The sequence below is a fragment of the Dermacentor albipictus genome, chromosome 7 (assembly GCF_038994185.2).
Source record: "Dermacentor albipictus isolate Rhodes 1998 colony chromosome 7, USDA_Dalb.pri_finalv2, whole genome shotgun sequence".
In the NCBI taxonomy this organism is placed as follows: domain Eukaryota; kingdom Metazoa; phylum Arthropoda; class Arachnida; order Ixodida; family Ixodidae; genus Dermacentor; species Dermacentor albipictus.
Window position 1 is genome coordinate 80,013,372 of NC_091827.1, and position 13,988 is coordinate 80,027,359.

At 47.5% G+C, this 13,988-nt stretch overlaps 1 protein-coding gene across 1 annotated transcript; it reads left to right on the forward strand.

The window, feature by feature from the left end:
• Positions 1 to 6,662: 6,662 nt before the first annotated feature.
• Positions 6,663 to 7,796, forward strand: LOC139047852 (uncharacterized). The gene has a single exon (XM_070521994.1). The coding sequence runs from the start codon at positions 6,663 to 6,665 to the stop codon at positions 7,794 to 7,796; it is 1,134 nt and encodes a 377-aa protein (XP_070378095.1).
• Positions 7,797 to 13,988: the final 6,192 nt, after the last annotated feature.

Genomic DNA, 13,988 nt, shown 5'->3' on the forward strand with positions numbered 1-13,988 from the left:
ACTGACCTGGAGAGGCAAAGCAGAAGAGTGGGTCTAAAAATTAATCTGCAGAAAACTAAAGTAATGCTTAACAGTCTCGGTAGAGAACAGCAATTTACAATAGGCGGCGAGGCACTAGAAGTCGTAAGGTAATACATCTACTTAGGGCAGGTAGTGACGGCGGATCCGGATCATGAGAAGGAAATAATCAGAAGAATAAGAATGGGCTGGGGAGCATTTGGCAGGCATTCTCAGATCATGAACAGCAGGTTGCCATTATCCCTCAAGAGAAAAGTATATAATAGCTGTGTCTTACCAGGACTCACCTACGGGGCAGAAGCCTGGAGGCTTACGAAAGGGTTCTACTCAAACTGAGGACGACGCAATGAGCTATGGAAAGAAGAACGATAGGTGTAACCTTAAGGGATACGAAAAGAACAGATTGGGTGAGGGAACAAACGCGAGTTAATGACATCTTAGTTGAAATCAAGAAAAAGAAATGGGCATGGGCAGGACATGTAATGAGAAGGGAAGATAACCGATGTTCATTAAGGGTTACGGACTGGATCCCAAGGGATGGGAAGCGTAGCAGGGGGCGGCAGAAAGTTAGGTGGGCGGATGAGATTAAGAAGTTTGCAGCCACGGCATGCCCATAATTAGTACATGACCGGGGTTGTTGGAGAAGTATGGGAGAGGCCTTTGCCCTGCAGCGGGCGTAACCAGGCTGATGATGATGATGATGATGAAGCTACAGTCATGTTCACCGTGCTGACCAGTTGCCCTCATGACCTAATCTTTCGGCTCGACTTTCTGGCGACGCATTCTGTCCTCATCAACAGTTCCGCCAGTACGCTGTACCTCGTGCTTCCTCTTCTTTCAGATGTTCACCCCGAACAAACCGAATACCCTGTGCACTACAGCGTTTGTTGTCTTATCTCCCAAAAGACGTAACATTCGTCGAGTTTGCCTCAGCGGTAACCGTGCCTGATGGCAACTATGTCGTTGCACCGATTCGTGATATTCTCCTGGCGCGCGACATCTCTGTGCCGCACTCCGTCATAACCCTTGCGGCTAATCGGAAGTGCCTCCCCGCGATCAAATTGAAGCAAGTGTTACCTGAAGCCATAGTGTTGGACACGCTCTGGTCAGTGAGACACGACGACGTCACTGCTTTTGCAGACGACGCGTCTCGAGATCCTCCTGATTACCTGCAGGATGCTTTGAAGCTCCACAGGCCATTACGTTCCATGGTCGCTACGAACATCGCACCTGACCAAGCAGCCACCCTATATCTCCTTTTGCTCTCCTACCGCGACATATTTGACACTGACAACTAACCACTTGGTCAGACGTCCCTCGTTAAGCATCGAATAAACACTGGTGATATTGTTCGAACTCACCACCGACCGCATCGCGTGTCCACGGCAGAGTGGCAAGTTGTTCAGCAGGAAGTAAACAAGATGCTCGCCTGAGGCATCTCTAGTCCTCGAGCATCTCAAGGCATCTCGAGCCCTGGTCTAGTATTTGGGCGTCGCCGGTCGTGCTCGTCAAAACGAAAGATGGCATGTGGCGTTTTTGCGTTGATTACCGCCACCTAAAGCCAATTAATAAAAAGGACGTTTACCGTTTACCACGAATCGACGATGCTCTTGATTGTCTTCACGGTGCCAAATGCTTTTCGTCCATAGAAGTTTGATCTGGTCATTAGCAGATTTCTGTCGATAAGCAAGGCCATGAAAATATCAGTTTCGTCACTCCAGATTGCCTCTACTAATTCAAGGTAATGCCGTTTGGTTTATGCAATTCTCCCACCACGTTCGAACCTATTATCTACTCTCTGCTTCAACGTTTCAAAGGGTCAACTTGCCTTTGTTACCTCGACGACGTTCTTGTGTTGCTACCTACATTTGCGACGCACCTTTAGCACGTCGCAGCTTTCTTTGACGTGTTCCGCAAGGCTGGGCCCCAGCTAAATCCATCGAAGGGCCACTTCGGCCCCGACAGATTACAGTCATAGGTCATCTCGTGGACGCTTCCAGAGTGCAACCCTACCCGGAGAAGCTTCGTGCAGTAACGGCTTTTCCTTTACCTCAGTCTCTCAATGACGTCCGAAGTCTTGTGGGGATCTGTTCTTATTTCCGAATAGTTCGTGAAAGATTTGGCAGCAACCGCTCGACCGCTCACTGATCTTCTGAAGGAAGACGTGCCTTTTTCGTGGGGCTCCCGTCAGGCTGCGCATTTTCACGCCTTATCACGATTCTCACCAATCCACCGGCCTTGGGCCATTTTGAACCGTCCGCACTTACCGAGGTCTGAACCGATGCGAGTGGTTACGGCATCAGCGCCGTCTTATCGCAATGCCAACGCAGACGCGGCCGTGCTATTGCCTACGCTAGCCGGCTCCTGACAACAGCAGAGCGCAACTATTCAATTACCGAGCGCGAATGTCTTGCTCCTGTATGGGCTGTGTCAATGTTCCACCCATGTATAATATATATATATATATATATATATATATATATATATATATATATATATATATATATATATATTTATGGCAAGCCCTTCTCAGTAATCACAGGCCATCATGCGCCCTTTCGGCTTTCGTTGTTCAAGGGTCCTACTGGCCGGCTCGGTCGTTGGCCCCCCGACTGCAAGGATATCACTACACAGTGACTTGCCAGACCAGAACTCAAATTGCCTCTATGGCTAACCTGTCGGAGACGCGACTTCTACGTCTGATATTGACAACGACGCCTGTGTTCTCTGCTTTCAACTGCTCCATGTCGCCGTCGAGCTGAGACCTGACCCGTCCTTGCGTGTCATCATTGACAGCATAGAATCTTTACTTGACCCCGTTTGTTCACGTATTCACACTTCAAGATGGCGTACTCTACCGCCACAGCGTTCAACCGATGGCTCTCCATTACTGCTTGTCATCCCTCAACACCTTTGCTCGGCTGTTCTGCTCGAACTTCATGATCGCCCCACCGCCGGTCCCCTGGGTGTGTCACGTACATACGACCGGATCCGCCGAAGCTTCTTTTGGCCAGCACTTGCTCGCTCTGTTCGAACATACGTAAATGCATGTGAGAAATGCCAGCGAAGCGTGACGCCATCGACGCTCCCTGCTGGGCACCTTCAACCACTCGACATTCCCGCGGAACCATTTTTTTCGGGTTGGTTTGGACTTACTTGGCCTTTTTCCTCTTTCTGCCTCTGGGAACAGGTCCACTGTGCCCACGCAAGAAAAATTGCCCGTGGCCGCCTTCTGAAATCCCAAGAGAGTCAAAGGCGTTTGTACGACCGGTGACAGTAAGACGTGCACTTCCCGCCTGGTTTTCTGATGCTTGTATGGTCTCCGTCGGGTCAAGTGGGCCTGTCAGAAAACCTGCTGTTTTTCTTACGTTTATGACGTTTTTATTTTCTGTTTTTCACTTGGTATGGGCCCGTCAGAAAAACAGGCCCATACCAATTGCTTCGTGCTGTGACTCGCGTCACCTACGAGATCGCTCCTGACGCCCCACAGGCATCCCAGTCCCATGATATCGTACACGTTGCCCGACTGAAGCAGTATCACCCTCCCAGTGATGACATTTAGACGCTCCGGGACGTCGCTCCTGCCTTTGGGGGATTATGCTACATGCGTGTGGTATTTTTCTGTTTGAACGAGGAGCGTGGGTGCCATCACTCGGGAGAAAAGGAGGAAGAACAAACTGTGCTCGGCACTGTGAATCTAACCAGTCAGCGCTAAACCGCTGTCACAATATGATCTTCCAATACACAATGGCATATATGGTGGGAGAAAAATGGAGCACCGGCAACTTGGAGGGCGCTTTTCGAGCACGTCGTCACACTCAAAAAGGCAAGGAATCGTGCTTGATATCCACACGCGTGTTGTGCTTACTTTCGTGTTTGCATGCAGTGCCTTGCGAACGTACGAAATAGAACTTCCACGTAAACAATGAAACGAGCGCTTGTTGAGCGCTGTTTATGAGAATTTAGCTGCGCAAATTTACCCGCCATGGTTGTTCAGTGGCTGTGGTGTTGGGCTGATGGGCACGAGGTCGCGGGATCGAATCCCTGCCACGTTTTGCGAGTTTTCGATGGGGGCGAAATGCGAAAACACCCGTGTGCTTAGATTTAGGATCACGTTAAAGAATCCCAGGTGGTCGAAATTTCCGGAGCCCTCCACTACGGCATGCCTCATAATCAGAAAGTGGTTTTGGCAGAAAAAAGCCCATTGTTTAATTTAGCTACGCAAATTTATTTCTTCATGCCAAATTGAAAATCTTGATAAACATTTTCTTCCGATGAAAAAATTTACGTTTGATATGATCATGCTCATAATGTGTTCGTCTGCTCCAGCATAACGACTGTTCTGCCTTTTCACCGATGTTTAGTGGAATGACTGTTCCTCGCTTATGTATGCTTTGACGTTGTAAATAATCTCTGCTGACGATATTTTCTGTTTACGCGCAGTTCTAGGCGAAAAAAAATAAGCAATAGCAGATTGCTACTAGTACAGTTTACTTTTTAAGACAAGGTGTGTTGACAAAAATATGAAGTAACTAAACCAGACAGAAGAAAGTTCAGTAGGCTTTCATAAAAAAATAATTGTTACGCAAAGATTTGTGATGTGCTGTTGATGCATGCATGTTAATATTTTACTGTGATGAAGGGTCCCTGTTATCATGTCATTAATTCATGACCTCAAACTTTGCCACCCTTCACTCTTTGCCACCCTTCCCTTATGTAAATAATGTGTTCTTGACTATGTTAGCTGCTCCTTGCACGTGTTCGTAATCTAATAGCCTTAATGTACGATTGTCATATATTAACACGCAACTTCTTTCGGCCACGACCCACAATGGTACCGACGTTACGGATGAGCCCCTAGAAACTCAGGGATCCCTTGGCTGTGGCTGCTGCAGCGCGATGCGTGATCTGGATGGTGGGGTCAGGAAGGCTGCTATGCTAAACACTATGGTATGTATGAAGTGTATGAAGCAATTTTGTGCATAGTGCCTAATTGTGTGGTTGCTCTTGCTATAGGGTTTGCTGGTGATTGCAGTGTTGCTCATCAAATGAATTTCATTTCAGCAGCACTTCATTGAACATTCTACTTAGCACTGGCACTAATTCTACAGAAGTCAAGAAATATATCTAATGTGTTAGATCCCTTTTCTCGGATCCTGTTTCTGCCTCTGTATATGCTCAGCACAGTGAGCAGTCTTCTATTCATTCTGCTTGGCGCTGTTCAGGTCAGAATATGTTTAACCAGCAAGTCCAAATTATAATGCTATTAGTGAGACCTCCATTACTAGGCAGATATACTGAAAACAGTATATACATTCCTAAGGGTACTTTTCACAAAAATACTTGTGTCTAGAACAAGCATCATGTACACTGCAACTCCTAATTTTCTAATTGGAGTATTAAAGTATTTATAGCGATTTCACACATATTAGCCAGTATTTTACCTACTTAAGCAGCCTATGCCTCGACTGCTCAGGTCAAATCTACGGTTGATGTGCCTACTTGTATTTGGTTTGCACTTACACTTCAGTAGTGCTTAAGCACTGTAGCAGTGTGGGAGCTGAATATTGTAGCAATGTTGAGGCTGACTTGCACCTACTATTTCTACGGTACGCCAACAGATACTTGTTGCCATATTTGTGTATTTCCGAAGACCAACCATGTCTGCTAGGTAGTAGTAGTAGTAAACAACTTTATTGGCGCCCTGAGGAGCTAGGCGGGTGCCTGCTGGGTAGGTCTCTACCCAGCCATTGGCTAGTCCCATGTCTGAACAGAGAGGCCATGCCTCTCTGCTCGTTCTCGGGCTCTCTGGACAGCCAGGAGCTGGACGTCTTGTTTCGTGTCTGTGATGGCCTTCGTCCCGTCTTCTTCTCGGTTAAAATCATACAACGCAGGACACTGCCAGAGCTTGTGACCTAATGAGCTAAATTCAGTGCCACAATTTGGGCAGAGTGGATCAACGTCCGGCTCAAATTTCACTGTCAAAATCACCTGAATATTTTGTCAAATTTAGCTAGGGCAGACTGGCTGGTCCCTCAACATATACCCAGCAGAGCAGCATAATTCACCGAAGCGAGAATTATGCTTGTCCCACTTGAGGATGCATTGCTATGGCTCATGCTACCCGCAAGATTTATATGCGTCATCTGTTTTGTTCACCTGTGGCAACCGAGTGAACAACAAGATCAGTGAGGGATATGACATTGTAATTGTATGACAAAGTAATACTCACTAGATGACATGGAGTCGCTGAAGAAACTGCCAACTTTAGCCTCATTCTTTTCGTCAACGGGCAACCCTGTACTCCTCCGAACTCGCTCGGCGACGGGCATCTCTATCAAAATAAAGTTTAGTTTTTTGTTCACCTCAAACGAAGCAGTCGGTTATTTTTTGACCTTCCATAATTTCCTCAATATTTGGTGCCGAAACCCTGGAGAAACGATCGAACTTACCATTGAGGCAACGAGGTCAACAGACGTCGACACCACAACGAGCTCGGGGAAAACTAGCAACGATCCTCGGGCAGAAAACAGTCGACGAGGCGTGCCTTCAACAACGATGCCTAATGACGCCACACCCAACTGAAACCGCCACCACGACTCAAGCCCCATTGCGGTAAGCGAACTCTAAACATTGATGCCACGATGGAACGGCTCAAACGGAAAAGAAGTGCATTGAGAGCTCAAGTCACTAAACTGATTTCTGAAGCGCACTTCTTCTTGGAGAGTCATGCAGACGAAGGAGCTCTTAATGTCTTGTCTGCGAGGCTTAGCGCCCTCCAAACACAGCTAAACGAGGTGGACGCAGCCATCGAGCCCTTAGTACAAGACCAAGACGCAGAGCTAAATTATGTGCGGACCATAGAATACAACGACCGTATCGTCGCTCACATGGCAAAACTCCGCCAAGAAGCAGAAAAAGACCTGCTAACAAAACAAGCAGAAATGTCGGCGACACGGGCACAGACCGATGGCCCCACGGCGGGGCCAAAGTGCAAACTGAAACTGCCGAAGCTCGAGTTACAACGATTTAGCGGTGCCGCCACGGAGTGGCAGTCCTTCTGGGAGCAGTTCGAGCAAGCGGTGCACGGAAAAAACGGCCTCTCCAACGCAGAGAAGTTTCTGTACTTGCGATCGGTGCTTTCGGGAAAAGCCGCAGCGGCCATTGCCGGCATTCAAGTGACTGGGGCAAATTACACCACTGTCATCGAACTTTTGAAAGAGCGCTTCGGTCGACGAGACGTGCTGATTCAAGAACACCTGACTCATTTACTCGACTTGCCAACTGTACAGAACGAGAAGGTGCACATCGGCCTACGTCGACTCTATGACCACCTGCAACGCAATAACGCTGGTCTCACGGGGCTCAGAGTCAAGACCGACAGTTACGGCGCCCTGCTCTCCTCCGCACTCCTGCGAATGCTGCCAACTGATCTTGTTGTCGGATACCATAAGGGACTTTCCGCTGCAAGCAAAGATGACGCGATCAGCATCAAGAGTTTGCAAGCCTTTCTTAAAACAGAAGTAGAGAGCCGGGAAAAGGCACTGCAACCTGGTAACCTCGCAGCCAGAGAATCAAAACATCGAGACAGAGAAAAGAGCAAACCTCAAAGAGGGTCAGCAGCTTCTCTTTTTTCTGCGGGTACTTCGAAGCTGTCCGATCCATGTGCATTCTGTGCTGCAAAAGATAATGCGACTCACAATTGCCAGGCGAAGATCTCATTGGATGAAAAGAAGAAAGGCTCACTACAGCTGGCCGGTGCTCCCGATGCTGCATAAAAGGGCACACTTCAAGGGAATGCCGCAACAAAAGAATAAAATGCAAGGAATGTGGCAGAAGACATCTGACTCAGATGTGTGACCCGACATGGAAGCCACCCGAGAACAAAGCCACAGAGTCGCACTCTTGGACAGAAAAGAAATCTGAAAAAGTAGCAACTGTGCTGCTCCAAACAGCTCAATCATGGGCAGAAGGACGAAGAAGAGCGCTCACCCGTCTACTCTTTGACGGAGGTAGCCAACGAAGCTTTGTCACTAAAAGACTTTCACGTGAACTGCAACTCGAGGTCCTAGGTGAAGAAGACATCACAATCTACCCATTCGGAGGTGCAGGAAACATTATCAAAGAGAAGCGCAGAAGAGTAAAAATTTGGCTAAGAAGTCAATACGACCGTAAAGAGCACTCTATCGAAGCTCTGGAAATACCGGAGATCTGCTGTGATCGGCTTCATGTTCCTGAGGACATCCTAAAAGAGGTGCAAGCGGAGATGGATGAACTGGCAGACGTGACTCTTGCGCCAGCCCATTTGATGGGAAGCGGGATCGACATTCTTATCGGTGCTGACTATTATTGGATTTTGGTGTGTGTGTGTGTGAAAACTTTTATTGTACAGAGGTCCGGAGGCTCGACTTCTCAAGCCAAGGCGGGCCGCTCCCACGTTGGCACTGTCAGGCCAAGCCTTTCAGCGACATCATGGGCCCTCTGGACTGCCCTTAGTTGGTCCTGAAACAATGGGCTTTGAATCCTTTTCTCCCACTGTGTCCATTCTTCAACGAGGTTGGGGAGAGTCGCGGGACACCCCGCCAGCATATGTCTGATTCCAATGAAGCCATTACAATCATTGCATTCCATCTTAATCTCCCTCTCTGGATATATTTTAATAATGGTGTACGGTGTGGGATATGTACCCGTTTGCAATAAGCGCAGTGAGACTGCCTGAGCCCTGTTCAGTTTTGAATGTGGCAATGGGAATTGTCGGCGCCCTAAATAGTAATGTTTGGTAACATCATTGTATGTTAGTAAATGATCTCTGGATTCCCTCGCTTGATGGTGAACGGCTCGGTTGTGACTGTCACGGTTAGCAAGTCCTCGTGCCAAGTCATGAGCAACCTCATTGAGGTTTACCCGAGTCTCGTCCACTTTCCCCATATGCGCAGGAAACCATCGGATTTCAGTTGTCATAATCACAATGTTTTCAAAAAGTTTAGCTGCAACTCCAGCTACGTAGCCTTTGTCAAAACACTTTACAGCGGTTTTCGAATCACTGTAAATGAAGGCCCACTTATTACTCCTGATGGCTAGAGCAATTGCCGCTTGTTCCGCCACCGTGGGGTCCTTGGTAAAAATTGTGAGAGCGTCTTGCACCTTCCCTTGATAATTTGATACAATGGCCGTATAGGCTTCTTTACCGTTCACCCAGGCGGCATCAACTATAGCTGCCAGTTGGTTCTGCTGCTCTATTTCCTTCAAGAGTGCTTTAGCTCTTGCCTTTCTCCTTTCGACATTATATTCTGGATGCATGTTTCTGGGGAGAGGGTTGGTTCTGATCTTGCTCCTAACTTCAGTCATTAATTCTACTTCAGCCTCTATTGGACTCCTCGATGTATTCAGTTCTGCACCTATTGCCTGTAATATGTTCCTGCCAGCTCGTGACTTTGTCAATCTTTCGTGTTGCGCTAGCTGTTGGGCCTCCGCAATTTCTTGCATTGTATTGTGCACCCCTAGACTCATGAGTTTGTCGGTTGCAGCGTTACTGGGTATACCTAGGGCTACTTTAACGAGCTTCCTGAGCATCACATTAAGTTTGTTAAGTTCTGCCTGCTTCCATTTGAATAATCCAGCCACATAAGTGAAGTGACAGAGAGCAAAGGCATGTATTATCCTCAAAGCGCTGTCTTCTCCCAGGCCTCTGTGTCTATTGGTAATTCTCCTTAGTAACCTAATGACCTCATCTGTTTTATTCGAGATATGTTGTATTGTTCTGTAGTTAGTATTGTTTCCGTCTATGTGATACCCAAGAACCTTGATTTTTTCAACTAGCCTGATTGCGGATCCTTCATGAGTATATAAGCACACTTTAGGCTCATCTTCCGGAATGTAACCTCTTGGTTTACGACCCTTTCTGCAATGTTTAATGACTAAGAGTTCTGATTTGGCTGCCGAGCATTTCAACCCCATGGCTTTCAGTGTGTTCTCTACAACGTATAAACTTTCCTGTAATCTGTTCTCTGTCTGTCCTATATTGCCCTTGGCACTCCATATGGTTATGTCGTCTGCATATATCACATAACGTATACCCTCAATTTTCTCCAGATTTCTTGCAACCTTGGACATTGCTAAATTGAACAGCATGGGTGAGAGCACAGCCCCTTGTGGAGTGCCCCTATTTCCCAAATTCTTAGCTTCTGATTTAAGCTCACCCAGCATGAGTTGTGCAGTTCTATTTCTAAGAAAGTCCTTAATCATGTTAAAAAGTCTCTTACCCAAACCCATCTCCGAGAGAACGTCAAGTATTGCCTTATGCTTTATACGATCAAAAGCTTTTTCCACATCCAATCCCAAAAGAGCTTTCGTATGCGCTGGGCTAGCCTGTATAAGTTGATGTTTGATCAGCAGCATAGCATCCTGAGTTGACAGCCCTGGACGAAAGCCGATCAAGTTGTATGGGAGGATCTCGTTCTGCTCAACGTATTTCGTGAGTCGATTTAGGATGACATGTTCCATAGCTTTGCCTAGACATGACGTTAAGGAAATAGGACGGAGGTTGTCTAGAGTGAGTTGTTTGCCTGGCTTTGGTATGAGGATAGTATTGGCCACCCTCCATTCCTCTGAGTATACCCCTTTTCTCCAACATTCATTGAAGTGTTCAGTTAGATAATAGATTGATGCATCATCTAGATTTCTTAACATCTTGTTAGTTATTCCGTCAGGTCCAGCCGCCGATCTACCATTAAGACTGTGAAGAGCGGCCCTCACTTCACTCTCAGTGAAGTCCCGGTCAAGTTCTTCACATATGCCTCCCGTATACTCGAGGCTCTCCTCTCCTTCGTTTGGTTGTTTAAGTGGGAGATATTTGGCTGCGAGACTATCCATGATATCCCTCTCTGTTTTATCTTGGCTTTCCTGATGAACCAACTTAGCTATAGCTGTTCTCTTGCTTGTCCTTCTTTCATTCTCGTTGAGCAAGTGCTTGAGGAGGTTCCAGCTACCTCCATGTTTGAGTCTACCATCAGCCGAATTACAGATCTCATCCCACTGTTGCTTCACGAGGGTCTTCGAATGATCATCAATTTCTCTGTTTAATTGCGCTATTTTTTTTCTTAGCCTTCTGTTAAGTCTCTGCGTTTTCCATCTCTGTAATATAGCCTGTTTGGCCTCAATCAGATGCGCCAGCCTGCTGTCCATAGCTTCAATATTTTCCTCTGTCCTGATTTCTTTAGTGGCCTCCTTGACGTCCTCTCTGAGCTGGATGACCCATGTCTGAAGGGGCTCCTGCTCGGCATGTGGAGGCCCCACTGTCCCTCTGTTCGCCCTAATTTTTCTGAAGTGATCCCAATCAGTGAATTTGAAGATTCTTGTTTCCTGCATCGGTATGCGTATGGTTATGTGTATGATGTAATGATCGCTTCCGAGATCCAAGTTTGAATTTTCCCAATTGGCTCCTCCTGAATTGTTCACAAAAGTAAGATCTGGCGTGGAGTCCCTGCTTGTGGAAGTGCCACAACGGGTGGGATACGCAGGATCAGTAATCAAGCATAATCCCAGATCCATGGCAAGACTCCATAGCTCCTCTCCCTTCTTTGTGTTCCAAGCGTATCCCCATGTATGATAGGGAGCATTAAAGTCGCCTCCAATAATGAGAGGGGAGTTTTTGGCAACCGAAAGCACCTTGTTGAAGAGTGCTCTAAACCTTTGTCTCATGTCGTTAGGACTGCTGTAAATATTCAAGCAGAAAATGCTTTGCGTCTTACCTCTGTTTCTTTTAAGTATAATCTCAACTAGAATAAATTCAAACCTGGAATGTCTAAGGTGAATCTCATGCTCAATGTACGGCAACTTTTTGTCAATGAGGGTCGCCAACCCCCTCCCCATTCTTTTGTCTCTACATATAACTTTGTACCCAGTGAGCATAATTTCGTCCGCTAAGGTTTCCTGCAGCATAATTACCTTTGGCCTGGCCTCAGATGTCCTGATCACCTGTTGCAGTGCTGCTTTTTTGTGTTGGAACCCACGACAATTCCATTGCCACACGTTAAATCCATGATTACTGTCCATTGTTATTAAGTGAGGATGCCTTTCTATTACCTGCTATTTTCCTCTTTGTGATGGCCCCGGACAATCCAGGAATGGACTTTATACTATCCGCCTCCGATGGCAGATACTCATCGTCGTCATCCCCTCGCGCCTCCATTTTCCTAAGTCTTTTCTCTGCCGTTAGCCTCCATTTCCACAATTTGTCCACTTTAAAGTTGGTCGTTTCCACTGTCTCTCTTAACGCTTTAATTGCCTCTTTTATTTCACTGAGGGCTGAGAAGACTGAATCACCCTCGGAACTCACCGCTCTCTTTTTAGGGGCAGGGGAGCTGGATTCCCCTGGATCGTTGCTTTTGCTCACAGGTCTATCTATCTCTACACTAGCAGGGCTTGACTGCTCTTTTTTACGAAGCTCTACTACCTGCCTGGTCAATTCTTCATTAGCTTTTCTTAAAGAGGCTACTTCTTTAATTAATTGCTCTATTCTGGCATCATTGTCATCACCCACAGCCGCCGAGGCGCCCCCAGCAACCCTCGCCATACCTTTGACTTTGTCAGCCCAGGTGGTTCCTGGCGTCGTCTTCTCGCCAGGGATTGAGTCTCTTTGCACGAAGTGCACCTGCGCGTCCCTTGACTTGGAGCGCCTTCTCTCCCTGGATAGCGAACGATGCCTGGATCTGGTGCGACTCCTGGAGCGCGAGTGCTCCCTGTCCTCGGGGCGATGGTTGGGCGCCAGCTGATGCGCCTCCGACTGCGCTCTTGTTGACGACCGAGTCCTGTTGCGCTCTCTTCGACGGAGTCGTACGACGTAAGGGACTTTAAATCTTTTCTTACAAAATTTGTCGCCGGTAGGGTGATCGCCGTCACAAAATTTACACCTAGGTACACACACATGTTCATCTCCTGGGTTGCGAGTTCCACAACCTCTGCACTGAACAAAGTCAGGTGTTGGACACACATCAGAGCGGTGCCCGACCCTTCCGCAGGTGAAGCAGACGTCGAATTGCTTCCTGTAAAGGTAGCACCTCACTAGTGTGGATCCATACCTGACAAAATTGGGCACTTTGAGTCCATCGAAAAGTACTATGACCGATTCCGACGTCTTGATGCGCTTAGCAGCCAGCGCAAGCGGGTTCAAGTCATGCACGATATTTCTTGTTATCATAGCTTGGGAGTCTCTGATGTCCACTCTTCGGATGACGCCTTTGCATGTGGCATGTGGTGCCGCTTCGTATGCATTTACCTCGTATTCCGCTGCCATGATCTTGAAAGACTTGATTCTGACGTACTTCGCAGCATGTTCGGGCTTAGGTGTGCTGACTACGATGATATTTTGAGTGAAGTTTGGGCAGACAACATCTTCACGGGCCTCGTCTTCCGTTAGGCCGGACGCCTCAATGACTGCAGAACCAATCATGGTGGTGCTCACCTTGTTCAAATTGAGCCCTCCTCGAGGCCGTATAATGATCTTGCTGTGCTCCTCAGGCAGTTGAGGCATTCTCGAAGCTCTGATAACCCGATTCTTAATCATTCCACCAACGGCGGTTTTCTTGGCGCCATGATCTCGCTCACTGCGTGGCAATGTGCTCTCCTCATCCACAGCCTTTGTGCTAGCTCGTGATCTTCGGCCAGCCACGACTTGCCAGCCGAAGTCTTCCTGAGCATTCTTTCTTTCATTTCCAGAAAAATCTTCATCTTCCATGCTTGAATCCGCCATGCCTGCGGGCAGGTGGGCTTACTAGGCCCAATAAGGGCCCTACTCCTCACTAAGCTTAGCTCCGCTAAGCTCAAGTCGGCGTCTAGGAGCAGAAAAGGTTCTGTAAAATTGTGAAAATAGGAGCCCCACCTCGAATCTTGGTGTCAGTCGATTCGCCGTCGCTTCGTGGATCCAGTGGTATGCTTCTTTTCGTTGTACTCTCACAATTGGCGAGCGGAGC

Excerpts from the sequence above, each read along its gene's own strand:
- LOC139047852 (XM_070521994.1), top strand. The coding sequence starts at position 6,663 with ATGGAACGGCTCAAACGGAAAAGAAGTGCATTGAGAGCTCAAGTCACT.